Source organism: Zea mays, chromosome 3, assembly GCF_902167145.1.
Source record: "Zea mays cultivar B73 chromosome 3, Zm-B73-REFERENCE-NAM-5.0, whole genome shotgun sequence".
Lineage (NCBI taxonomy): Eukaryota > Viridiplantae > Streptophyta > Magnoliopsida > Poales > Poaceae > Zea > Zea mays.
The window spans coordinates 75,846,680-75,874,237 of record NC_050098.1 but is presented as its reverse complement, the minus strand read 5'-3'; the positions used below and the strand labels follow the sequence as shown (position 1 = coordinate 75,874,237).

Genomic DNA, 27,558 nt, shown 5'->3' with positions numbered 1-27,558 from the left:
CCCACTACTCCTCGTGCTCCTCTCCTGCCGGAGCAACATCCCACTCGACCGTCCAACCCGGTGGCAGGGTGGTAGGCCAAGTCACACCATCAACCATATCCTGAAGCGCACCTGCAAAAATTATGCCACAAGCAAGGCTGAGTATACTAATACTCATCTAGACTTACCCGGTGTGAGGAAACTACTCCTCTACCTCTAGACTATGCAGCTGTTTGGCTGAGGGGTTTGGTTTGCCAAAAGCACTAGCTGTTTCTAAAATTAATTTTTAGCTTTTCAAATTATAACATCATTATCTTAGCTAGGTTTGCTCCTTCTAAGCATACATGGTGACAAGCATTTAGTTCAATCAACAAATTGTCTCATGTAACCTCATTTCACTTCTTACTCGATGTAGTACAAGGGGTCAAGCAGTCTCATTAGCTGCGAGAAGCAGACGATTCGAATTGAGTTTTATCCTTGCAAGGTAAACCTAAACACTTGACATGTCAGGGCACTCCATCCCCACACAGGTCAACCATCCCCATCGATTCCCCGTTCGCGTCCAGGCCTCACCGCCTTGGCATACAATGCTCCACTGACCCCGGCTGCCGCCGTGTAGTGACCGCACTTGTACACACCATAGCTAGCATGGGAGACCCAGTCTCAGGTCGCATGAGGGATAAAGTTCGCGCCCGGCTTCACTCAGGTACTAGGTTTATCGGTTACCATTTTTCCCGACATGTGCTTAGTACGTTCCAACGCTTGACACAGGTATCCACACATTAATCCTTAATTCCTTTTTCTCGTCTCATGGTAAAGGCATCCTCCCTGGATCCAAGTCCATAGACTAACATAGATCCCATTATCAAGATGAATACAATCAATTCCTGACCTCGCGCGAGTGCTAGAAAAACCACTCGACTTCTACCGAGATCCTGATTAGCAAGCAGCTACTCGACCTAGCATACTAGTATTCATCTCAAAAAGGAATCCTAAGTTCATGCAACTAGAGGTTTCAAGCAACTCCTACACTTAAGTGCACATTACAATCCTACAAGCATTAAGTGTAGTAAAGTAGCATATAATAATACGGTTATGCATATAAACCGGGGCTTGCCTTCAATAGCTGGGGCTGCATGAAGATCCTCGATAGCAGCCTCGGAAGCTTGCTCCTGGTCCTCCTCTTGGACAGTTCCTTGCTCGGGGATGAGCACGTACTCTCCGTCGGCGAGATTACAATCTAATGAATGCAATGTGTAAGATATATGCATGATATGATATGTGCTTTAGTAATTTCAACTTTTGATGGTGTATGATCTACTTGAGTTAGATAGAGTTAAACCTTACTTATGTGAGACTTTTGGGTGGTATACTTGGTAAATTGGATCAACCTTAGCTAAGTTAAGTGGTAGGTTTATTTTTGGGGTTCCACTGAATTCTTTTTAAAGTCTTAGTGAGATTTTCCAAGAATTTAAGTTGGACTTATTGGAGTGAGGTTTATTTCTCCTTCTTTTTCATTATTCTCTTTAAGTTTTTGGAGTGGGTTTGAACTACAAGTTACCTCAATAAATTTCCAACAATTCTGTAAAAATTACAGTGGCTTATTACTCGTGTATAATTCTCTGTCTGAAAATTTGGGGTTCAAAAAGTGAATAGTTTTCTCTGGACAAAATTACCAAAGTTTAGGGCAGAAGGGGTGATTTGAACTACAACTATCATTTAATAGTAGGTAATTCTCTAAGACTTATTTTTCCTGGCATTTAGATGCTATAACATGACTTTGTACAAATTTCTAGCCATTAATACTTATTAGTTATTTTACTAGGATTTTCTAAAGTTTCTAGCCAAAGGGGTGCTTTCTACTACCATTATATTTGACAAATATCAAACAACATATTTCTGATTTTTCCTAGCTTCTATTTTGCGCAAGAGCAATCATTCTGAAGTTTGGCATCTTTTTGCTTAAGGGAAGGGGTGGTATGCATTAATTGGATTAAATGGCCTTTCTTATAAAATATTGGCAATAGGTATTATTTTGTATCCTTCTAATGGATTTGCATTTTTCTCTGGTGGCCTATCTCATTATTGACCTAGAAAAATTTTGTTTGCCCATTATTGCATTATTATGGGTTATTCATGATTTATTTGGAATATGACTCATTATCATATTATATTTATTTACCCTACTAAAAATGATGGGCTGGGGTGTCCATTATTTTTGCAGTGGGGTTCTGGTGGTTACAAGTTCACTGGATTTTTATTATTAATTTTGGGTCTGGTTTTAAAATTCTAATAATTGATTTCTAGTTGAAATAATGCTAAATAAAACATTTCATTTTAAAACTGATCTGGACTAGAGGTCCCTTTATTTTCCTAGGTTCTTTGTCGCTTAAGCAAACTAGGAAAAATAATTTCATTCACTGGTCATTTATTTCTAAGGCCTTTCTGATTTTCCTAAGGTTTGGGCAGAAATGGCTTTTAATGGATATCTACACTAGATTTTTCAATACTGGGGTTCTTACTGTTTTTAAACAGTGCTTAAATGAGGTTTGAACATCTACAAATTTTTTTAGGTTCAGCACAGAAGCATAACTAATTTTCCTTAATTAAACAAGGTTTGGTTAGTTTCTGTATTTAATTTTAAACTCTAAAAATTAGAACAGAAAGCATAAAGTTCAATATTTTTAATTGGTAGTTCATAATATTTAGAATTTACCAAAATTGGTTTGACAACTTTTGGTTAAGTATTCATCAAGTTATGAATTTTCTAAGTTCTCTGTTTATTAAAAAGATTAAACATAAATGATTAAATGGAAAACTACTTTGCAACGGGGTCTCTGGCGGGTGTTTTAAGTTTACCTTACAGACTAGTCCCTGGGCTACTATTCAAATGAGTCACTGACATCTCAGAAAACCCCCTAGATTCTTCTAATCCTAACCTGAGGTCCTTCCCCCAAATTAAATAGTACCCGCGGCGGAAGAAAGGGCGGAGGGGCTTACCGGCGGCGAGATTGCTCCGGTGAGGTGGCCGAGGGTGTAGGGGAGGTCCTGAGGGTCACGGCGATGTGCGGGTCGCCGTCGGGGATGGTCGGAGTCGGCCGGTACGCGTGCGCAGGCGGGGGAGCTCGTCGGCGGCGAGGAGTCCGGCCTATCCAGGGCGAAATTGATCAATCGAAATGGTCAGAGAGCTTCACTAGGTGCTAGGGAAGACATGGGTGCGAGGAATTTGACAATGGCTTACCGGAGAGCACGGTCCACGCGCGGGGGCGGGCGACCGAAGTCCAGCGAGGGTGATCTCGGGCTTCCGGTGAAGTTCTGCCGGGTTCGAGGGCTTGGAAAGCTTCACGGGCCACTGGCGGAGCTAACCGAAGCGCTGGCGCGACTTGGGGTTGACTGGAGTGGGCTAGCCACGGCGGCCGAAGCTCTGAAAGCTTGGCGAGCGGTGGCGCGGCGTGCTCGGGGCGATTTCCGGTGATCTCTGACTTGGGCAAGTCTGGAGAGCACGCGGGGATGAATGGCCGAGGCTTGGGGCGGCTTTATAGGCACGGGCGGCCGTGGACCGGCGAGCGCGCGCGGGCATGCACTGGGAGGCGCGGGTGCGCGAACGAGCGTGAACCGGAGGTGTTAGCCACAGTCGAACACGTGTGCCTGTTGCCTCTGCCCAAGTTCAAGCGCTGGTTGGGTGCAAATCTTCGCGAATTTGGGCAAGATCGTTGTGAAGGATTTGTTCACCTGACCTTGCTTTGTCTTTTGTGTATGGATGTCGCGCGGTTTTAGGCTAGGGACAGGGAGTTGTAGCGTCACCAAGGTGCCAGTGTCAGAATGTGTGGTCCCGAGGTCAATCTGCGCCAAAACTGTGTCAAACGAATTTGGTTTGAGTTCAAACTTTTCCAGGGCGTGTTCAAGGGAATTTGGCACAACTTTGATATTTGGATCTCCTGGTTTTGAGTTTCGAAAAACAGAGAACGCAGTTGATCTTTGAAAAGAGGTCTGAATTTCAGAAATTCAGAAATCTGAATTTCTCCAAGGGTTCATGGTTCAAGGGCTGATTTGGGAATTTTAAAAAGACCAAATGGCCAAACTCTCTTACTATGATTTGTTAGTTATTTGATGAACTAAAACTTTGTAATTTGATCATATCTAAAATTTTGCATTTTGCCCCATGACTTCTCCCAATTACCCTTTATGCTTAACTTGGCTTACTTAGGGTTTATTAGGGTTTGAGGGTCTTTCTCTCTCAAAGTTCATAAAAAGATTAAGGAGAGTTTAAGAAGATTCATTATAAACCTTTGTTCTGATTTTTCTTTTGATGTTCACCCTTTTACTGAATTTACATGTGTTAATAGGTTGGATTAGCTTAGGGAAGAACCCTAGGTGACACTGGGGTGTCACATCTTGGGCTTCAAAGAAACAAAACTCCATAGCTCTTTCCACCGCCAAAGCCGAGTACATTGCCGCAGGACATTGTTGTGCGCAATTGCTTTGGATGAGGCAAGCCCTTAGGGACTATGGCTACAAATTGAGCAAAGTCCCTCTCTTATGTGATAATGAGAGTGCAATCCGCATGGCAGATAATCCCGTTGAACACAGCCGCACTAAGCACATAGACATCCGGTATCACTTTCTGAGAGAACACCAGCAAAAGGGGGATATCGAAATTGCTTATGTGAGCACCCACAACCAATTAGCCGATATCTTTACCAAGGCACTAGATGAGAAAACCTTTAGCAAACTTAGGAATGAGCTAAATATACTTGATTCTCGGAACTTTGATTGAGACATTGCACACACATCTCATGTATATACCTTTGATCATGTCTCTTTCATTTGGTACAAAAGCATATTTCTTACTCTTCTTGTGCCAAGGCTAAGACTAATGTGCCTTCAAGAATATTTCTATTCTTAGTCTTAGATTGAAAGGGAAATCACTACACCATGACACAATTTTAGCGTCAAACATCTGACGGTAAAAATAGATGTTTGGCGACAGCAAGTATGTCACAAAATAATACCATGACACTATCTGTCGGTAATTATTGCATTGGCGTCAACAAATCTGTCGGCAATAATTTCGAGTTATTGTGGCGGTTCATCCGTCGGTATAAATGGTTATGCGTGGCACACTGACTGTCGGGAAAACATAGCATCAGATCATCTGTCGGTACATGAATGTCTTGAGTAATTAATAAATTAATTTCAACTAATATATTTAAGTAATTACTAAATTTCAACTAATATATTTATATATAAGTGTATATGTTGTACGGCTGTACCAATTAAGCTCATGCCCACGCCCTGGCCGGTGGGCAGCACGCTACAAGCCTAAAAGGCAACAAAAAAAAGAGCAACCCATGATTCGAACCTGGTATCAATTGCTCCAAAGCAACAACTCAAACCAGTTGAGCTAGAGTTCACTTGTGTTACATGGTGGAGAAATATTCTTAAGAAGTAAGATCTATAGGAATAAATTAATGAATCGTTTTCCCTAGCTGAAGCGCTCTCTGTTATTCTGTATGCATCTTCTCCTATCCGTGAGTTCTAAACCACCGCGCCGCCGTAAACCACCACGCCGCTGCCCCTGACGCCGTCTTACTTCGCCCTGTTCTTGCCCCTTGAGACTCGGACCTCCAGCCGGCTGTCCTGTGGTGCGCAGACGTGTTCTTGCTCCTGTAGGATCTTTGATCTCTTGTTGCTCGGCTAATTGAAACGGAAGCGCCACCATCTCTGGACTTCGACCACAGGCGACGGTGCACGCCCTGCGCCGACGCGTCCTCCTCCGGTCCCTCCCCCATCGACCACCGCAGCACCGCCCAACGCTGTGCCCTGTGATCGTGCGGTGGTGTAGTCTGCTGCTGGTGCCCAAGACTGAAGAAAGATAGTTCAGGTTTCAGAATATTTATTAGTGCCATTGTAAATTTGTGATAAAAAATTTATGGTGAAGAACTGAAGATATTTATTTGTGTTTGGCATAAGTCTACTGCTGCCGCTAGCGAGGACAAGGGCGGGCGCCGGACCACCTGAAGAAGTGCGTGAACAACGCTTGGACGACATCCATTGATCAGTGGTAATCTTTACTTGTTACTTTTCCATCTCCTGTTGATTTGCACCAGAAAAAACTAATTAATTCAGCTTTTATCTTTGATACTTGTAATGATTCGCCCTTTTCCACCCTTTTTGCACTTACATTATGAAACTGTGAAGGGTACATTTCATCTTATTATTTGTTAAGGTACAACATGGATAAAAGGTGGATGAATGAACCTAGGTATATTTCTAACAATGTACTATAAACCATTATTTTGTAGTAATCACCTTTGACCAACATATTGTTATTGTACCTAATATTTATAGGCACACGAAGGTCTACATAGATGGGGTAGTTGGATTTATTGAGTTTGCGTTTAGCAATTCTATAAGTGGAAACAAAATTCTATGTCCATGTAGAAAATGTGTTAATTCTCTATGGAAAGATGAAAATGAAGTTCGTGCGCACTTGATATGTGATGGCTTTCAAGAGGGATACAAAAGGTGGACTTATCATGGGGAAAGAGACTCTGTGCCTATTAATAGTCATGACTACACTGATACAGAGGCTGTGAACAATTCAGATGAAGATGACATAGCCAATTTGGTTCATGACTTAGCTGGTGGTCTAGATGATAAAGGGGATTTTGAAGTATCTAATGGTTTAGATGAAACTGATATAGATTTAGAAGCCATCAATCAGTTAGCGATAGATAATACCCAAGACCTATACCTAGGGTGTAAGAAGTTCTCAAAGTTGCATTTCTTAATAAGAATTCTTCACTTGAAATTGCTTGGAGGGTGGACAGATAAAAGTTTTGATATGCTACTAGATCTACTAATGGAGGCTTTCCCTGATGGCTTGGCATTGCCAAAAAATTTCAATGAAGCAAAGAAAGTAATTAAGTGTCTAGGACTCGGGTATATCAAAATTATTGCATGTGAAAATGATTGTATTTTGTTTAGGAAGGAGTATGCTAAGTATGATGCATGTCCCACATGTGAAAGGTCACGCTGGAAATCAAAAAGGATAAGTTTAAATGGAAAACGTGTACACAAGGTTCCATGCAAAGTTATTCGTTATTTTCCAATAAAAAGAAGGCTTCAGAGGTTATTTCTGTCATCTAAGATAGCAAGTGACATGAGGTGGCATGATGAGGAGCGTATACAAGATGGATTACTAAGGCATCCTGCAGATTCACCTCTCTGGAAGGATTTTGACCAAAAGCACTCAGTGTTTGCTTCTGACAGTCGCAACATTAGACTTGCTTTAGCTACAGATGGTTTTAATCCGTTTAGGTCCATGAATGTTAGTTATAGCATTTGGCCTGTTATTCTCATCCCATATAACTTTGCACCATGGTTGTGTATGAAGCAAACGAATTTCATTATCTCATTGCTCATTCCAGGTCGTAGATCTCCTGGTAGTGATATAGATGTTTATTTTGAGCCACTAATTGATGATCTGCTAGATATGTTTGTTGAAGGGGTGAGAACATATGATTCTGCAAAGCATGAGTATTTTCAATTACGTGCTGCAATAATATGGACCATATCTGATTATCCAGGCCTAGGGTACATTGCAGCATGTACTACATCAGGTGAAGTAGCATGTATTGAATGCCACTCATATACATGTTCTCTACGATTGAAACAAGGTACAAAAAATTGTTATATGGGACACCGTAGATTCCTGGGCCCAAACCATCCATATAGATTTGATCTAGATTCGTTTGAAGGTAAAGTTGAGGACAGGCCTGTTGGAACTTGCTCTCAGTCGCAAGGGGATCCAACAAGGGTGAACAGTGACGTTAATAGGGTTCTCACGCTGGACGGCAATAGCTCTGTTAATCTGGCCTCTCACAGACACTGTGCGGGGGTATTTATAGGTATCTGAGCGCCCAGCGTCTTGTGTTAAGGACGCATGTGCCCTCAGACACCTAGGTTATCCCCAGAATATTCCCATAAAGCAGGGTTACAGACTGTAATTACAAGGATGCCTTTACAAATTAGGCCCGTAACACGCAGCGGCCACACAGGTCCCGTTACAACGGACCGGATCACACGTGGGCCTCCGAGCTGGACAAGGCCGCACGGTGGGATGACCTCGTCGCAGGCCTTCGTCTGATGTCGTGTGGGGCGAAGGGTGTCCCTGCCCGTTTTGTTTCCGTTGGACCAACGACTGCAGCAAAGGCCTCGAGCGAAGGGTGGCGTCTTTGCCTTCGCCCCAACATTTGCCCTCCGAGGGACCAGTTCGACAAAGTCATCTGGTGCCGAAGACGTCGCTAGATGGCGGAGACGCTGCCCTTGCTCGAAGTGGTTCCGCGGGGGTTTTTGACATGACCGTTGATTGACACCATACTGTTGGACTGCGGGTTTCCCGAAGCGCGCGCGCCCTGTGTATAAAAGGGGGCGGGGGTCGGCGCTTTTTGAACTTCACTTTCCGCGCTCCGTGAAAACCCTTGCCGCCTTTTCCACCGTCTTGCTGCTCGTCTGCCCGCCTTGCTCTTGTTCGCCGGAGATCTGGCTCGAGTGAAGCAGACTGCCCGCCGCCGCCGACGGTACGTAGCGATGCCGACCTCCTCTTCTTCTGCTGCCGCTACGCCGCCGGCCGACGCCTCGCCGCCGGCCGACGCCTCGTCTGAGGAGACGCTGAGTACTTTGGTGGCGGAGGAGTTGCGCGCCGGCGATACGGTGGATTTTGGCGTGTCGCGGATGTCGTCGGTCCGCGTGCAAGATATGCAGCGGCTGGGTTACTTTGGCGGCGGAGTTGCTCGTGTCCCGGGGACGGAGGAAGTCCCCGAGCCGGAAGGCGAGTTGGTTGTGTTCGAGGCGTTCTTCGCCGCCGGTCTCCGCCTGCCTGCGCACCGATTTGTTGGAGAAGTCCTGCGCAGGTTTAACGTTCAGATACATCAGCTGACTCCAAATGTCGTGGTGGCTCTGTCGAAGTATGTCTGGGCGATGACTTCGTACGGCGGACAGCCATCAGTCGAAGTCTTTGCGAAGTACTATTGCTTGCACTGGCAGAAGAGGATGATTGGAGATGAAGTTGCCCAGTTTGGGTCCTATACGTTTATGCCGAAGACCGGCAAGACCACGATGGAGGTAGTCGAGTTGGTTCCTTGCGCCCGCAACAAGTGGGGCAACTGGAATGAGTTTTGGTTTTACGTCGCGGAGGGTACCGTCGAAGACCATGAGGGGCTCCCCGTGTCCGAGATGTGTTCGCATTTTTACTCAGCATACCCGCCCTTTGAGGTGGCGGAGGAGGATGCGGACGAAGGGGCCCTTCGGTGCGCCGCCGGCCTGAGCAGTGGGCGCGATTTGGTTGAAGAATTTGTGGCGTACGGGGTATGGCCCTTGGCGCATGGCTGGGCGTTGGGCGAAGTGTGCCCTCGCCAGATGCCTTCCTATGGTGGGAAGATGGTGCGAAGTCCTGCCTTCGCGCTGGATCTGCAAAGCCGCGATCCGGCCGCCTTTGTGCGTGAGGCGGAGGATGGGGCGGTGTGGATTGTTGGTCGGTACGTGCCGAGGACAGAGGGCCAGCGTAGCTGGGATATCCGCGGGTCGAATGACCATTTGAACAGGGTTTTTGAATTGAATCAACTGCCGTATAACGGCTATCCCGGCCAAGACGATGTGGACCGCCGCGGGAAGAAGCCAGTGGTAGAGACTGGAGACGACCCTACGCCGGCGGCCGCCCCATCCTCTAAGAAGAGGAAATTAGGTTCCGATGGTTTTGCTAGAGAATTGATGAGGACATGCGCGGCCCCGGGGGGAAGGATGTCTTCGCCCGAGCTCCGGGAGTCTTCGGCGCGGATGCTGAGGGTTACCGGGGGTTGGTGGCCTAGGAATGTTCCTATCCCCCATGCGGCCGGCGAAGACTTTTTTACATCTCGCATGGTTCGTGAATGGAAAGTGTTTCCTTACGGGCGGAATATTGCTGCTGTTGTGTCGGCAGTGATGGACAAGGATCGCCAGGAAGCTACACAGAAGCGTCAGGCGGTTGTCAGGCTTCATGAAGCCAGGCCGAAGAGGCAGCGAGGGGCTGCGAAGGCTGCTGCCCCCGGCGGAGGCAAGCCGCCGCTGGCGGCGAAGTCGGCCGTCCCTGCATCTAGCAAGGCGCCGGAGGCTGTGGCTGGCGCCGGTGGTTCCAAGTCGGCGAAGGCTGTGCCACCGTCCAGCAGGGTGCCGGAGGTCGCGAAGGCGGCCCGAGTGCTGCCGTCGCCAGGCAAGCGCGTCACCGACTTCGCCACAGATATTAGTGTGGACGACTATCTTGGTGGTAAGCCGTTGGCTCGTTTTTTTTTAATTCGTTGATACGTCGCAGGGTCGGACGAAGGCCAACTTGTTATTGTTGCGCCTGTCGCGGCGACCACGGCGGCTGCCGTAGTGCCGAAGGCGAAGGGCGGTGCTCTTAGTGCCGGAGGCGAGATGTCGGCACTCGCGGCTGTCAGGGATGAGGCGGGCGCTGTGTCCCGCCGGCTGAAGGAGATGAAGGAGGCACTAAATCAGGTCCGTTGAGCTAGACTTCGGGTTTTTTTGTCGGCTTTGTTGGGGCCGCGGTCTTACGTGTGTTTTGCAGGCGGCTGACTTCGCAGACCACGCGGCGTCGGGGGCCCTCACGGCAGTTGTGTCTGCCGAAGTCGAGATACTTTGGACGCAACATGCTGACGCCGTCCATGAAAAATCGGCCGCCGACAGTAAGTGCCGCAAGCTGGCGGACAAGGTGGCTGCACTGGAGGGGGAGAAGACTGACCTCCGGCGCCAACTGGCGGAGGAGAGGAGGGAGGCCAACGAGGCCCTCGCCAAGGCGCAGGTTGCGTAGGCGGAGGCCAATTTGGCGCGGGCGGAGGGCAATCTTGCGAGGGAGCGTGCCGAGCAGTTGCAGGAGCGGCTCAGCGCCCTGGAGAGCCGTGTGGAGAGGGTCGAGGCCGCGACGCGCACGGAGGCTGAGCGGACGCGCAAACAGCTTATGGATTCATACCATGAGCTGGGTGCGCGGACCGGCGACTTCGAAGTGCCGGACCGAGAGCCCGGACTTCGCTGCCTGGAGTGGGTACAGGAGGAGTTGCAGGCACTCCCCACTATCGTGGAGGGGTTAATGTCTTATGCTTCCCTGGTCACCTGCGAGGGGGCGATGAACGCGCTCTCTCGCGAAGGGTGCCGACACTATGAGGTCTTCGACCAAGCTGATGAAGATTTCGAGCGAGATATCTACAAGGTTGAGGACCCTATAGTGAAGGAATCCGCCGGAGCCATTTACGACCGGATGTGGGGTCCGCACGGTCGAGAGGTGGTCAGGGAGCGGGCCGAGACGGCGAGGGCTCAGGTAACATTTGGCTTTTGTTTGATGTTTGTTGGATGTGGGCTATGTATGGGTTTGCTGAATTTGTGTGCTGTGTCTCAGGCGGCGCGTGGCGAGAGGGTGGATGATTTCGGGGCGTTGAACAGCGCGCTGCCTGACCCGGAGTCGAACCCGACGGAGTCTGTGCCCGAGGCCGCCCTGGAGCCGCCCCCGGAAACTGCCGAAGGCGCTCCTGATGCCCCCGCAGCCGTTGCGGCCGGCGGAGGCCCGCCCCCAGAGACCGCCGAAGGCGCCCCTGATGCCCCCGCAGCCGCTGCGCCGAGGGCTTAGGATCCTGCGACGGTGGCAGCGGAGGCAACAGCGGAGGCGACAGCGGCGGCTCCCGCGACTGCTGGGTCTTCGTAGGTGGCGTAGTGGGTGTGGGTAGTTAGGTAATTTTGGATATGTTGTTGAATTTTGGTTGCTGCGCAGGTTCAAGATTTTGGGCCTGCGCACGCAACCGCCACTACTGATTTTTTGGCGGCTTCGACCGTGGATGATGGTAATAAATATGATGGGTCTGCGTCTAAGTTTTCTGATTTTGCTGACTCTGGGAGCTCGGTTGAGTGGACTGAGGAGTCGTCGGAGGATGACTTGGACTACTTTGCGGCCTTGGATGTGGCCGCGGCGGAAGCTTCACCGCACGCCGCGGACACAGAAGATGTGCCTGGTCCGAGTACCGGGCGCCAGCGGCGAAGGGCGGTTGCGAAGCGTAGAGTGAGTGGGGCGGAGGGAGGTCGGCTTCGTGTGAGTAGGGCTGGCCGGCAGGAACTGTTGTCTTTGCCAGCCGCCGTGAGTACAAGTGAAGGGGAATTGTGAAGTCTTTTTGCGGGTGAGGAGCTTAGGATAATGTTATTTAACTATAGGGAGATGGGAATTATTCCTAAGGTTGAGCCGATGTAGAGTGTGGTGCCCTCGCTTGTACATGTGTAAAGGCTTGTATGATGAGGTTGTGTGCCCCCGCACATTTGGCTATGCTTGCGAAGGCGTTATGTACTTGGTCAGGTGTATTTGTTATGATGTACTGGTGCGCATATAGTCGGGCTTGGCGCGGACAGTTTGGTGTGGTCGTTTTTGCTTTTGTTGTGCTAGTCCGGCTGCACCCTTAGGCGACTTCCGCACGGATAGTCTTCGCGGTAGACTTCGGTTTTTCGCACTTGTTGTGCTAGTCCGGCTGCACCCTTAGGCGACTTCTGCACGGATAGTCCTCGCGGTGGACTTCGGTTTTTCGCATTTGTGCTAGTCCGGCTGCACCCTTAGGCGACTTCTGCACGGATAGTCTTCGCGGTAGACTTCGGTTTTTCGCACTTGTTGTGCTAGTCCGGCTGCACCCTTAGGCGACTTCTGCACGGATGGTCTTCGCGGTAGACTTCAGTTTTTCGCACTTGTTGTGCTAGTCCGGCTGCACCCTTAGGCGACTTCTGCACGGATAGTCTTCGCGGTAGACTTCGGTTTTTTGCACTTGTTGTGCTAGTTCGGCTGCACCCTTAGGCGACTTCTGCGCGGATTTGTCGCACGCGAGGGTGGCTAGCGCTGAGCCTCGCGGTGACCTCGTAATGGTCGAATGTCGAAGACCGTCGTCGCGGTCTTTTTTCGACGCATGTTTTTGCGGGGGATTTTTCACTTGTATATTATATGGCTTCGCCTCGTTAAAAACCTCACCCCCCGGGAGGAAAAGAGTGCGGGCCAGAATAAAATTGTTTTTGCGAATTACAAGGGCGAATCAGCCCTGATGAGTCAAACAAAAAATTTGCGGAGGTTGTCGATGTTCCAGGAGTGCTCCAGGTCTTCGCCGCTTGGTGTTGTGAGCCTGTAAGCGCTGGGGGAAGCTTTTGTCTTGCTATGAAGGGGCCCTCCCACCTAGGCTCCAGCTTGCCCCTGGACTCTGTCCGAGCTGTTCGGACGAGTACGAGGTCCCCTTCGCTGAATTCCCTTGGGATGACTGCATGGTCGCGCCATGCTTTTGTCTGGGCTTGGTATTTGTTTAGAGCTTGTAGGGCGAAGACTCGGTCTCCATCGATGAGATCCTTTGACGTGGGCTCGTCCATGTCGGGGACGGCTGAAGGAACTGTTCGCGGGGACCCATGTTTTATTTCTTATGGGGTCATGGCCTCTGATCCGTATAGAAGGCGGAAAGGAGTGAACCCGGTCGCCCTGCACTCAGTCGTGTTTAGTGCCCAGACCGCCTCGGGTAACAAATCGGCCCACTTGCCCTTTTTTCGTCGAGGAGCATCTTTTTGACAGCTGTGAAGATTTTTCCGTTGGCGCGTTCCACAACTCCGTTGGATTGCGGGTGATAGACTGAGGCGAAGGCAAGCTTGGTGCCGATGGAGAAGCAAAAATCCTTGAAGTCTTGGCTGTCAAACTGCTTGCCATTGTCGACTGTTAGTTCGGACGGTACTCCGAAGCGGCAAACAATGTTTTGCCAAAAGAATTTTTGGGCAGTCTTTGATGTTATTGTGGAGACAGCCCTTGCCTCGATCCATTTGGTGAAGTATTCGACAGCGATGAAGGCGAACTTAAGGTTCCCCTGAGCCGTGGGCAGGGGCCCGACGATGTCTAGGCCCCAGCGCTGGAGAGGCCATGTGTGGGCGATCAGCTTTGTAAATTGCAAAGGGCTGCCTGATCGAGGGGAAAACTTCTGGCAGGCTTCGCAGGACCTTGTGACCAGATTTGCGGCGCAGATCATTGCGGGCCAGTAGAAACCTTGGCGGATCACCTTAGCAGCGAGGGCCCTTGGCCCTGCGTGAGAGCCGCAGGTACCACTGTGGACTTTGCGTAGGATCTGGACACCTTCGGTTTCGGTGACGCATTTGAGCATTGGCTGACTGACCCCCTTCTTGTAGAGTTGGCCCTCAATCAGTGCGAAGTCCCGGCTTCGATGTTTGAGGCGCTTGGCCTCGTTGATGTCGGTTGGGTGATAATACCCCTGTAGGAACAGAGTTATTGGTGCCCTCCAGTCTTCGGTCATGATAAGGTTGACTATGCGGTGGCCCTCGCTGTCATTGGTTATTTGGAGCCCTTCGGGGCTCCGGACGACTGGTGTGCCGATGACATGGTAGAACACGTCGGAGGGCAGGGACTCGCCTCTGGCGGCAGCCTTAGCCAATGCGTCGGCCTCTTCATTCTTGGCCCGGTCCACATGCTGCAAAGTGAATCCCTTGAATTGTCTCTCAAGACTTCGGATGGCCGCGAGGTATTGCATGAGTGCGGGGTCCTTTGCTGCATAGTCTTTCTCGACCTGGCCGGCAACTACCTTGGAGTCTGTTCTGATGATGCAGGTGGTGACCCCAAGGGCCCTCAGCTTGTGGAGACCGAGGATGACTGCTTCGTATTCTGCTATGTTATTTGTGCATCTGTCGGATTCCAGAGCGAAGCTGAGGCGAGCCTCATATATGTGCTTGACTCCGGTTGGCGAGGTGATGACTGCCGCGGCGCCTGCCCCCGCATGGCACCATGCGCCGTCGCAGTGGATCGTCCAGACCTTCTCTGCGGACGGGTCCGGCTGTGTTATTGGCCCAGTCCAGTCGACGACGAAGTCTGCCAGGACTTGTGACTTGATGGCTGTCCTGGGCTCGAAATTGATGTGGTAGCCGGAGAGTTCGGCCGCCCACTTGGCAATCCTCACTGATGCTTTCGGGTTTCTGAACAATTCGCCGAGTCCCCTATCTGAGGTGACCCGGACCTTGAATGCTTCAAAATAATGGCGCAATTTGCACGAAGACATAACGACTGCGTAGGCAATCTTCTCCAGCTCTGTCATGTTACATTTGGACGGCGTTAGCACTTCGGAGACGTAATAAATTGGGCACTGCCTGATCACGCCCTCAACTGTCTGCTCCTGCACCAGTGCCGCGTTGACCGCATGCGGCGAAGCCGCAACATAGAGCAACAGAGGTAGTGAAGAGTCGGGGCTTGTAAGGACTGCCAACTCCGACAGGTACTGTTTTAATGAGGCGAAGGCCGCTGCCTGCTCTGGTCCCCAAGCGAAGTCTTTTGCGCCACGGAGAGTTTTGAGGAAAGGGAGACTTCGCTCGGCGGATCTGGAGATGAATCTGTTGAGGGCAGCCAATCTCCCCGTCAAGCGCTGGACGTCTCTGGCGGACTGAGGAGGCGTCATGTTTATGATGGCTTGAATTTTGGTTGGGTTGGCCTCGATGCCGCGGTGTGATACCAGGTAGCCCAATATTTTGCCTTGGCGAACGCCGAAGACGCACTTTTCCGGGTTTAGGCGGAGTTGTGCGTCTCGCATGTTCGCTCGGCGAGGTCAGTGAGATGGTCCGCCTTGCTCTTGCTGGTGACGACGATGTCATCCACATATGTGAATATATTTCTGCCAACTTGCCCGTCGAGCACTGTCTTGGTAAGCCTGGAGAAGGTGGACCCAGCGTTCTTGAGTCCCTTCGGCATTCTGATGAAGCAATATGTGCCGAAGGGTGTTATAAAGCTGGTGCTAGCCTTGTCTTCCTCCTTCATGTATATCTGGTGGTAACCGGAGAAGCAGTCGAGGAGTGACATGACTTCGCATCCGGTCGCGCTATCGACTATTTTGTCGATCCGCGGCAACGAGAAGTTGTCCTTTGGGCAGGCCTTATTGAGACTGGTGAAGTCGATGCACATTCGCCACTTCCCGCTCTTTTTTTGCACCATCACAACGTTGGAGAGCCACGTGGGGTAAGCCACCGGCTCAATGAATTTGGCTTCCAGGAGGCGGTGCACTTCTGCCTTGGCGGGCTCTGTCTTCTCGTCGGACATCTTGCGAAGCCGCTGTTTTTTCGGCCTCACCGAAGGGTCGATTCCCAAGCTGTGCTCAATTATGGATCGGTTGACCCCGACCAGGTCGAGGGCTGACCAGGCGAAGACATCTTTGTTCTTGGACAGGCAGCAGAGGAGCTTCTCCTCTTCATGCGAAGTGAGGTCTTCGCTGATAGTGACTGTCTGCTTGGGCATGGCCTGGTCGAGGGGGACAGTCTTGGTCCCGTCGTTGCTCTGCAGCTGTGCCTTGTCGTGCTGTTTATCGGTTGGGCTGGCGGGCGCGGGGACCTCGCGCTGGGCCGTGAGGCAGTGCACGTTTCTCTGACCGGGCACGAAGTCCCGCTCTATGTTGCGCGTAGTCTGTTGGTTGCCGTAGACCGTAATAACGCCTGACGGACCTGGTATCTTCATACATAGGTACAGTCCGTGAATGGCTACTTCGAACTTATTGATGGAGCCCCGACCCATGATGGCATTGTATGGATATACCATATCCACAATATCAAAGGTTACTTGCTCACTTCGGGCATTGGGTGCTACACCGAAGGAGAGAGGCAACTCTATTTTGCCGACAGGAAAGGTGCCCTTGCCGCCGAAGCCATACAACGGGTTGTCCGAAGGCTTGAGCAGGCTGTGGCTTATGCCCATGCGATCGAAGGCGTGGAGGAAGATGATGTCCGCCTGACTGCCATTGTCGACTAGGACTTTGTGCAGGTCCCAGCCTGCCACGCTGCAATTGATAACCATGGCGTCGATGTGGGGGGCGCTGCGCAGGTCGACGTCTCGTGCGTCGAAGGTTAGCGGTATGTGGGACCACTTTGTCTGCACAACTGGGCCAGTGACGGCGACGTGGTTGATGTTGCGGTAGTGGTCCCGCTTCTGCCGCTTTGTGTCGAAGTCGGTGCTGGACCCCCCAGTTATCATGTGAATGACTCCGCGATACGGCTGATCGGCGAAGTCTTCCTGTTTTGGGGCGTGGGGGATGTTTTGATGTTGCTGGTGTGGTGGTGGGGGTGGGGGAGGTACGATTTGTACTTCCTGATGGTGTTGGTAAGCGTGGTGCGGTGGATGCGGGGTGGGGGCGTGGATATATGGTGGAGGGGGTTGCTGGTAAGTGTGTGCGACAACTCGGGGGTTGTCGGCTGGCTGCGCCCGTGCCATCCTGTCTCTGGTGGCCTTCGTTTCTGGGCAGTCTTTGGTTTGGTGGGCGCAGTCTTCGCCATGGAAGAGGCAGTAGAATCGGCGCGGCGGCTGCGCACGCCCCCGACCCCTACCGCGAGTTCCATTTCCGCGGCCCTGGGGGGATATTCCTGGCGACGAGGGGCGTCAGCAGCGGGGTGCTGGTTGGCGATGTTGTGCACTTGCTATTGATTGTGGCCGTCTCGACCAGAGTCTGGCTGCGGAGTCCTCGTCCACGTGCGGCTGGACTGTGGAGCATCTTTGGGCTTCCTCTGGGACTCAACCTTGCGCTGGTGGAGCTCTTCGGATTTGGCGTATTTTTCAAACAGCTGATATAATTCCTGGAGGTTCTTGGGCGGATCTCTGATGCAGTGGCTATAGAGGACGCCGGCGCGAAGGCCACTAATAGCGTAGTGGATAGCGATCTGGTCATCGACTGAGGGCAGCTGTGACTTGAGTGTTAAAAATTTGCGGTAATACTCCCGCAAAGTCTCCTTTTCCAGCTGCTTGCAGAGCGAGAGTTCGGCCAAGGCGTCGATGTCTGGGCGGTACCCTTGGAAGTTGAGCAGGAACTTGTCCCGGAGGCTTCTCCAGGAATCAATGGATAGCGGAGGCAACCTGGTGAACCAGGTGAGAGCTGGGCCTTCGAGGGCGATGATGAAAGGCTTGGCCATTGTGGCGTCGTCCCCTCCGGAAGATGCAACAGCGACCTGATAACTCATTATGTATTGTGCTGGGTCGGTGCTGCCGTTGTACTTGGGATAGGTCCCTGCCCGGAAGTTAGCGGGCCAAGGCATCACTTGCAGGTGTGGCGCCAGGGGACTTCGCTCGTCAAGGTAGTTGACCCCTTGGAATGGCGCGGCGTGCGGGAAGGTGTGGTCGCGCTGGGGGAAGCGCGGGTCTTCCGGTTGTGCGCGGTGTTGTAGGGGTGGCCCATGCTGCAGGCCGAGGTGGCCTTCGCGCGTGTCTTCCAGTTGTGCGCGCTGCTGCAGGGGTGGCCCGTGCTGCAGGCCAAGGTGGCCTTCGCGCTGCATCAGCGCGATCTCCCGCTCGAGGTCCTAGGCCTTCTGCTCTTCGTCGCGTATCATTTGCCGCACTTTGGCTAGTGCGGACACGCGCTGGCGCTTGGCCTCCAGTATCTCTTTCTGCCTCTGGAGATTGCGGTTCTTGAGGCGCAGGGCGCGCAGCTGTAGCTGTTCTTCCGCTGAGACGCCGAGGACTTCACCGTCCTCGGTGAGGTCCGCGCCCTCCAGTGGGGCGAAGCCTGGGGGTGGCTGCGATTGTCCTTCAGGGCCGCAGGTGCGGAGAGTGTCGTCTTCGCAGGTGCGGAGAACGTCGTCTTCAGTGGCCTCTTGGTGGGTGGAATGGGTGAGGGCAAGGGCCTTGCCCTTTCTTGCAGCAAGTAGTGCTGCCTTCGCAGCCTCGTCAGCCTTCGGGTTAGCTTTCTTGGGTGCCATCGCGGGTGGTTTTCTCGTAGCACGAACGGTGGACGCCAAATGTTGAAACTTTCTCTCAGTCGCAAGGGGATCCAACAAGGGTGAACAGTGACGTTAACAGGGTTCTCACGCTGGACGGCAATAGCTCTGTTAATCTGGCCTCTCACAGACACTGTGCGGGGGTATTTATAGGTATCTGAGCGCCCAGCGTCTTGTGTTAAGGATGCATGTGCCCTCAGACACCTAGGTTATCCCCAGAATATTCCCATAAAGCAGGCTTACAGACTGTAATTACAGGGATGCCTTTACAAATTAGGCCCGTAACACGCAGCGGCCACACAAGGCCCGTTACAATGGGCCGGATCACATGTGGGCCTCCGAGCTGGACGAGGCCGCACGGTGGGATGACCTCGTCGCAGGCCTTCGTCTGATGTCGTGTGGGGCGAAGGGTGTCCCTGCCCGTTTTGTTTCCGTTGGACCAACGACTGCAGCGAAGGCCTCGAGTGAAGGGTGGCGTCTTTGCCTTCGCCCCAACAAGGCCAGCGCCTAGACCACTTTCTGGAGAGGAAGTTTTATTGCAAACAGAGAATATGCACACAGTGCATGGGAAAGGTTGCCAACATAAAAAGAAAGCAAAAAAGAAGGAAGGGGAGCCTACTATCATATGGAAAAGGAGGTCTATTTTTTTAGGCTTCCATATTGGAAGGATTTAATGTTACGACATAATTTAGATGTCATGCATATCGAGAAGAATGTGTGTGATAACATTGTCAACACCCTCCTAGGCATTCAACGGAAGTCCAAGGATAACTTGAAATATCGTTTGGATCTTCAGTCCCTAGGCATTCGAACTGAGCTTCATCCTATTCCAGTGGGTGACAAGTTATATTTACCACCAGCATCATATACAATGAGTGCATCTGAGAAGATGTTATTTTGTGAGGTACTGAAAGGAGTAAAATTTCCAGATGGATATGCATCAGATATAAGAAACAATGTGGATGTGAAGGAGAAGAAGCTTGTTGGGCTAAAGAGCCATGATAACCATGTTCTGCTACAGTATTTACTCCCACTTGCTGTGAGAAGGATTTTACCAGAAATAGTTAGTGCTGCACTGATTCGTGTGAGCAATTTTTTCAAGCAAATCTATTCGCCAGTTATTCGTATAAGCGATATGCATAAGCTAGAGTCAGAAATAGCTGAGACTCTAAGCATTCTTGAGACTATATTATTGCCATCCTTTTTTGATATTATGGTACACTTAATGGTTCATCTCCCTACTCAAGTCAGAATTGCTGGCCCTGTTCAATTTCGTAATATGTACCCAGTGGAGAGGTAAATTTTGATATATTTTAGAAATAAATTAAACTTAGTTTTACTCAAAGGGAGGTTTAACATATATGCCATTTCTCCTTTATAGGTTTTTAATGAGATGTAAGGGCCATGTTCGCACTAGGAGTCACCCAGAAGGGTCAATTGCAGAAAGTTATCTATTTGATGAGAGTCTCACATTCTGTTCTCTCTATTTACATTGTGAAACTAGATTTAACCAGAAAAAAAAGAAATGATGATGGCTTGGATGTTGATTTAATCAATACCACCCCTTTCTTCCATAACATAGGTCGTGGATTGGTTGGTAAGCGTAGTGTCACATTAGACCACAAAACATGGCTTCAAGCACATAGATATGTCTTGTTCAACTATGACCATATAGAGCCTTACTTGAAGTAAGTTGAACACTATATTTTATAATCAATATCATCCATTTATTTCATGATTACTAAATTATAATGTTTGTTTAGTAAACATATAGAATACCTTTACTCTGCTGGTCATCAAAATCAAAGAGCAATTAGTCGTTTACACTATGAGACTTTTCACGAGTGGTTTAAGTCACGCGTAAGTATCTAGGAAAATGTTTATATAGAATATAGTTCCACATTATTTTTTTAGTACAATAACAATCTTCAAAATCATCAGGTGGAAACAACGAGTGAGGAAGTACCTGAGGAGATAACAATATTAGCTAAGGAGCCTAACATGGTTGCACATTCTTATGATAGTTATTCTATAAATGGGATAAATTTCCATACACATTCTTATAATGTGGGTAGGTCAGTGCAGTGTAGTGGTGTAGCCCTAGTTGCACATGCAACAAGTTTTGATGGGACAAACAATAATAACCCAGTATCAATGAGCAAAACTTATTATGGTGTTATAAAAGACATTCTTGAGATGAACTACCATCACCAGGGAAAAATAGTATTGTTCAAATGTGATTGGATTGATAACCGAGTACGAGACAAATGGGTCAACATAGACAAGTTTGGGGTGACAATGGTCAACTTCAAGCATTTATTCAATACCGGTGACAAGGAATTAGATGAGCCATTTATTTTTGCATCTCAGGCAACTCAAGTTTACTATGTGCAAGATCCTATTGATGCTGATTGGTTTGCTGTTTTGAAGTCAAAACAACGTGACATGTATGATATGGAAGAAAGGCTAGACAATAGTACAGAAATAGGTTCTTTCTTGCCAGATTTGGATGCAAACACACAAGTTAATGTATCTATTGGTGGTAGTTGTGTTAGGACTGATATAGATGGAATAATGATTGCCGAAAACCAACCTAGCAAGTAAGATATGTTTATATATGTTTACGCAAAAATGTTTCATTTTACGTTTTAATCTCTTTGTCTTGATTGTAATCTCTTTATGTCTTGATTCAGGAGGAAAGTTTGTAAGAGGAAGAGGAATGGGTAAAGAAACGGAGGTCAATGAATATGAACTACAAAGGGCTGCCAACATAAAAAAATATATGAAGAGGATGAGATCTCTTAATCTCCATGTACCTAGTACTATGGTTAATGAAGAAGGAAATGGATCACATCGAGCCAATAAGAAACATAAGGTTAATATATTTCCCTATTTAATAAGTTCATGTTTTTACATTTAATTTAATAGTACAGTTATAGAGTTTCCAAAACCAAGCAAATTTCATGTGTTGAGATTTTCAAGTTTTGAAGAGAAATTTGGAGTAAATTGCAGATTTCCAACTTGATACAGTTTTGGTTCAGCTAAAAATAGTTTGCTTTACCTATTTCTGGACCCCTGTATGATTTAATCTGGGGGGTTTTGGCAAAAGTTTGCTATAGTAAACTTGTAGATTAACTATAGGAGAACAACTTTTATTAAGTATTGAAGCTCTAAATCTATATGGAATTGGTATAAAAAGGAGTCTAAAGATGTAGTGTTCAGTTTGGAAAATCAGACTTAAATTCAGTCCTGCTGATTTTTCAGTCTGAAGCAGATTTGGGATACTCCTTAAGGGCTGATCCATGTAGTTCTGGGTTGTGAGTGTTGTACCAAAGTGGAAGACCATACTTTGGTGTGCAAGTTGGATTAAGGGTAATGCCACTAAAACCAGTTGGAACTGACAGTAACAGTAGTTCAAAGATTCAATGTGCTAAATCTGAAATTCAGACTTAGTCTTGTTTCAGCACACAGACATTGTGTGTTTGGCTCAACTTTGGAGCTCTCTAGTGCTTGATCCTTGGAGTATTAAGCCATATCTTTATAAGAAGAGTTGAAGAACATATATTAGTGTGCAAGTTTGATGTAGGGAGGTAGCTCTATCCCTATTAAAAATGGGAGCAAAAGAAAGATGAATTTGGCTCTGCAGTCGAACTGAAGAAGTTCAGCGCAGTTAGTGTAGTCTGAATTTTCAGACTCGAAATAGTATCTGGCAGAGACTGAATTTCAGTGTTAGTGATCAGTTTAGAGTCTTGGTGCAGCAAATTCTTGTGGTTTTGGACTGAGAATTCTGTAGCAAAATGGAAAAATAAAGAATAAATCAAATGACATGCATTAGAAACCAAATATCCAAAACTAGATACTTTCAGTTGGGAGTGAGGCTTCTAGACATCAGGCATCCATCCCATACACATCTCAGCCTATAAACACAAACAAGGGCGAGCAGCAGGGGATGATCTTGTTCAGTTTCCAAACCAAACTCTGAACGTGACTGAAACAGCCCTGCTGCACCATCTGCACCTCCCTATTCAAGCCTTGTTATTGCACAAATCACCATGGCAACAAACCCATCCCTTTCAACCAAAAGCATTCTCCAACTATAGCTCTATTAGTTTGTTGCAGCAGTCCAAGACCAAAAATGAAAGGATCAAAAGTTACAGTGCCCCAAAGTACAGCCAATGTCACTGAAAATTCAGTTTCAGAAATCTGAAACAGCATCACACTGAGTCTGACAGAGGGTTTTGTCACTCCTTTTTCTCCAAATTCTACACAGTAACAAGTCAACCCTTTGCATAAACATTGTTCCCCTTCATATGGACTTTGACTTTACTACATAACTCTTAACCAAAATCTCCATAAATTAATTATCATAGAGCTCCAAACTGGGCAACTTGCTGCCATTCAGGTTTCAGAACTGAATTAAAATTCAGTTATTAACCAATCTGAAACTTCAGAAATACGTGTCATTGAAATATAACGAATCTGAATTTGTGCTAAGTTCAACTACTCTAAGTTTGACCAATTCTGCAAAGAAATCATTAACACTTACAATCGGCAGAGAAACCAAGTCTGAATTTGTGCTAAGTTCAACTACTCTAAATTTGACCAAGTCTGAATTTGTGCTATGTTGCTTGTATCTAGATGATCTTTAATTAGTTTAAACATGCACATACAGTTTCGCATGCTAGATCTATTGATTCTCTCATTATTACTCGGGCATGTACTCCTCATGTCTTGACGATTAGTAATGTTTTCATTTCTTTGTGTGTAGACAAGGACATTAGCAGCTTCAACTAATGGTCCTACTTTGCGATCAAGGACTGAAAGGGATATTGTTGATGATAACCACGAGGATAGTACTTCTGAAAATAGTTATGAAGAATCTGAAAATCCCATCAATGATGAAGGTAAAAATCAAACAAACTTTAAATTTATTGTAGCAATTTTGAAAATAGTTATCTAGAAAGGTTTTCATCTGTTTTATCTCTTGTATTTTATCTCTTGTAATAAGCAGAGCAACCTATTGGGCATCAAAATATAAGGAAAGGAAGGGGCCCAACCTTGAAGAAGAACATATATTCAAGTAGTGGTGGGCCTAAAATCTGCATTACCCTTAATGAATATGGACAACCAGTTGGTAGGAACAGCAAAGAGTTTGGTAATTTCATAGGAATTTTGGTGAGGAAAAATATCCCGGTTTCTTGTGAGGATTGGAGACTAGTTGATTCTAAAAAGAAGTTTGAGTTATGGACAAAAGTGAAGGTAATCTGATTTAGTGAGATAATTTGGCTTAGCCTATTGTCAGTAGATTTGGTAATCAACTACATTTTTGTTGAAACAGGAATGCTATGAAGTGGATGAATCTGGTATAGATTATGTTATAACATCTGCAGCAAAAAAGTGGAGAGAGTTTAAGGCTGACCTAAAGAGCAAATATTTTGATGAAACATTGAGTTTTGAAGAGCTTATTAATTGCTAAAAGGGATGAAAGGGTGAAAGAATCTGATTGGGAGTGGTTGATAACTTATTGGATGTCTCCAAAAGCCGAGGTACATGCTGATTTGTTTTGAATTGCTTTTTTGAGATATAAACATTCATTAAACAATTGTATGAATGAATTTGTATTATTGTTTTGAGAGATTCATATTTATGTTGTAGGTTCGTACAAACAGAGGTAAAGATAACCGTTCAAAGCTGACTATATCGCATGCAGCTGGCAGCAAGAATTATGCTCGTGTGGGGCATGAACTGGTAAAAAAATTATAATCGCTAGTTTGTATAATCATTAGTTTAATTTATGAAAATTCTAGTCAATTACTGGACCAAATCATGTTTTCTTGTAGGCCGAGCAACAAGGACGCCCTGCGAGAAGAGATGAAATATATGTTAGAACACACACGCGTAAGAACAAAGAAGGGGATATTGTGCCTCTACCTGGAGCAGAAATATTCATTGTGAGTACACACATATTTTTGATTTATGTAATAATTAAAATATAAGTGAACAAAATATAATATATGTGTGGTCCTCTTAAGAATAAATTTGAAGAAGCTGTTGCTGAGAACCCAGAACTGAAGGACAGAAGTATTGAAGATGGTGATTTATATGCACATGTTTTTGGAGAGAAAGAACCAAGAGGTCGTATTCGTGGTTTAGGCTTAGGACCACGACCAACTCCACAAGATGTAGGCACCCCTGGAACTCAAATGAAAATATCAACAAAGCTTCAAATGGCATTGCAAGCTCGCAGTCAGTCTGAGCAAGAGGTTAGAGCCTTAAGACAGGATATGAATCAAATGAAAGAGAAAATGGATCAAAATTATCAAATGATGGTAGCAGCTCAAGGGGTGCAACATATAGAAAGCCCATCACAACATGGGTCTAATTCTCGACAGGTGATATAATATTGCATATGTTTAGCCAGTGTAGCATATATCGAGCAGTTCGCCGTCTATCCTGTTAATTAGGCTTGTTTCCTTTATCTCACTAACACTTTTTCCCTTTTTATTTTTCTTTAGAACTCAAGGGTGCATCGGTCAGATGAGGTGGCACATGGTTACAATGGTAATGACCATTCACCAAATATGGTTGAAGATGACTTGCAGCTTACTAGGCGAGTTGCAAGCACTATGGGCCGTCCAAGGAATCGTGAAGATGTTAATACTATTGAAGAGCAAAGTCGCAGGCGAGACATTGCAACAATGGTACCTCAAAGAAATCATGGATCACCTCAAAATGCAGATGATAATCATGTAATTTCTCATCTATCACTTCATATTTATGTTTCATTATTATTTGAACTTTGTAATCTTACTTCGCATATTTTATTAGGTTGGTAAAGAAGTCATATTATATTCTATGATGAGATCAGAAGTTCCTGTTGCAATAGCAAATATTATCTCAACCGATGCAACCACTAAGGTTGCAGATGTTCCTCTTGGAAGGGAGTTTACACAGGTTTTTGTGACTCGTGTGCTAAAAAGGGAAAGTACTCTACCACGACCATACTTAGGTGTAGAGAGTATGGGGGATGCTCTTTTTATGCCCGTTGCATGGCCAACGAACAAGGTAATACTACAACCTTGTATTTTATTTATGTAATTAATAGAACAAGCTTCTAATGTTCTGTATTTTTAGATGAGTCGTAACAAAAAATCAACATTGACCCAAGGTTCTACAGCAGCAGCAGGTAAATATTTTCTTCATATATAGTTGTGTATAAGTGTAGAGATGGATTAAAAACAGAGTGAATGGTACTATTGCATAACTGTGCATCTGAATCATTCTCTGATTTTGTAGACAATTCTTGTCTCTAATATGTAATTGTTTGCAATGGATCATAATGTTTGCTTGGAAGTTTGGCTCTTCTGCTGGTGCTTTAGGAAACCTCCTAGGTGGCATTGCTCTCAGCTATTTTTCTCCCAAAGTCTTGTTTCTGTTTTTCGCAATCCTTCTCCAGTTCTTCAGTACATCACTTCAGCTCAGTTCTGTTCAGTTCTGTTCTGTTCAGTACATCATTTCTGCTCAGTTCTGTTCATCAGTACATTATTTCTGCTCAGTTCTGTTCGATCAGTTCAGTTCTGTTCAGCCACTCGGTTGATACATTTTCTGGTTACAAGCCATTCACTGATGCAGCACTTTAGCAATCAGGTAGTAGACAGGAATCTGAAATCTGAAATCTGTAATAGCTTCAGGAACTCGGTTTATACCAAACCTCCTAGGTGGCATTGCTCTCAGCTATTTTTCTCCCAAAGTCATGTTTCTGTTTTTTTGCAATCCTTCTCTTGCTGCAGTTCTTCAGTACATCACTTCAGCTCAATTCAGTTCTGTTCTGTTCAGTACATCATTTCTGCTCAGATCTGTTCATCAGTACATCATTTCTGCTCAGTTCGGTTCGATCATTTTAGTTCTGCTCAGTTCTGTTCAGCCACTCGGTTGATACATTTTCTGGTTACAAGCCATTCACTGATGCATCTCTTCAACAATCAGGTAGTAGACATGAATCTGAAATCTGCAATCTGAAATCTGTAATAACTTCAGGAACTCGGTTGATACTAGGAATCTGAAATCTGTACACATAAATCATTCACTCACACATGTTGAAATAGCTTCAGGAACTACTCTATACAATCTGTACAATCACTTCCATGTTGAAATAGCTTCAGGAACTACTCTATACAATCTCTAAAAAAACACTATGAAATGAATTCTTGAAGGCCACCAGCTTGAAGGCGCCCGGCTTGAACCATCACATCTTCTACGACGATGCAAGCGAGATCATTTGTTGGATCAGAGATCAATGACTGAGATTGTATATGTGCACTATATATATGCACCTCTCCATCATTTTCATTGGATATTTTCCCTTCTTTGTAATCATGTGCATTCATTACATAAATATATGTATTAATAGACCTTTATTGCACTTTCAGTTTGTATTTTCTGTTGGGAGTTTATAGACCTACTGATACAATAATTGACATATTATCAAAATATGTTGTAGGAAGAGGAGCTGGAAGCAAGGATCAGATTGCTTGAAGTGTGAAAAAAATGATTACTCGCATGCATGCTAGCTGTTGGCGTAACACCTAGCCGATGGAGAGATTTTAGTTTGCTAGATGTATATTTATACTTTTGCATGTAATAGAACTGAAAGATCACTTCAAAAATTTAGGAAATTCGTGTATGCTATTATTTTTATATGTTCATAACAGGAATCGTGTTCTAAACAAATATATGTTGGAATTCAAAGTCAAAGATTGATCTCTTTCTTTTACTAATCAAATTTCATATATTCTGAGCTAA

At 46.9% G+C, this 27,558-nt stretch overlaps 2 protein-coding genes and 1 long non-coding RNA gene across 4 annotated transcripts; all 3 read left to right on the top strand.

The window, feature by feature from the left end:
• Nucleotides 1-6,001: 6,001 nt before the first annotated feature.
• On the top strand, nt 6,002-21,532 carry LOC103650223 (uncharacterized). 2 transcript variants are annotated; one of them, XR_564001.2, is made up of 2 exons: nt 6,002-6,043; nt 21,450-21,532. XR_564001.2 is itself a non-coding variant. In XM_008675839.1 (2 exons), exons 1-2 carry the CDS (start codon nt 21,055-21,057, stop codon nt 21,481-21,483), a joined length of 336 nt encoding a protein of 111 aa, XP_008674061.1. In that variant the 5' UTR covers nt 21,045-21,054; the 3' UTR covers nt 21,484-21,532. The 2 variants fall into 2 exon arrangements, 1 of the variants encoding a protein (XP_008674061.1); XM_008675839.1 differs by lacking the exon at nt 6,002-6,043 and adding an exon at nt 21,045-21,356.
• Nucleotides 21,533-24,476: 2,944 nt separating this feature from the next.
• Nucleotides 24,477-24,914, top strand: LOC103650221 (uncharacterized). Its single transcript, XR_563999.1, has 3 exons — nt 24,477-24,504; nt 24,597-24,707; nt 24,789-24,914. It is a non-coding gene; the product is annotated as an uncharacterized lncRNA (long non-coding RNA).
• A 19-nt stretch (nt 24,915-24,933) lies between these two features.
• On the top strand, nt 24,934-27,342 carry LOC103650220 (uncharacterized). The gene is made up of 5 exons (XM_020551084.2): nt 24,934-25,148; nt 25,272-25,505; nt 25,585-25,821; nt 25,891-25,942; nt 27,257-27,342. The coding sequence occupies exons 1-5, from the start codon at nt 24,960-24,962 to the stop codon at nt 27,289-27,291; spliced, it is 747 nt and encodes a 248-aa protein (XP_020406673.1). The 5' UTR covers nt 24,934-24,959; the 3' UTR covers nt 27,292-27,342.
• Nucleotides 27,343-27,558: the final 216 nt, after the last annotated feature.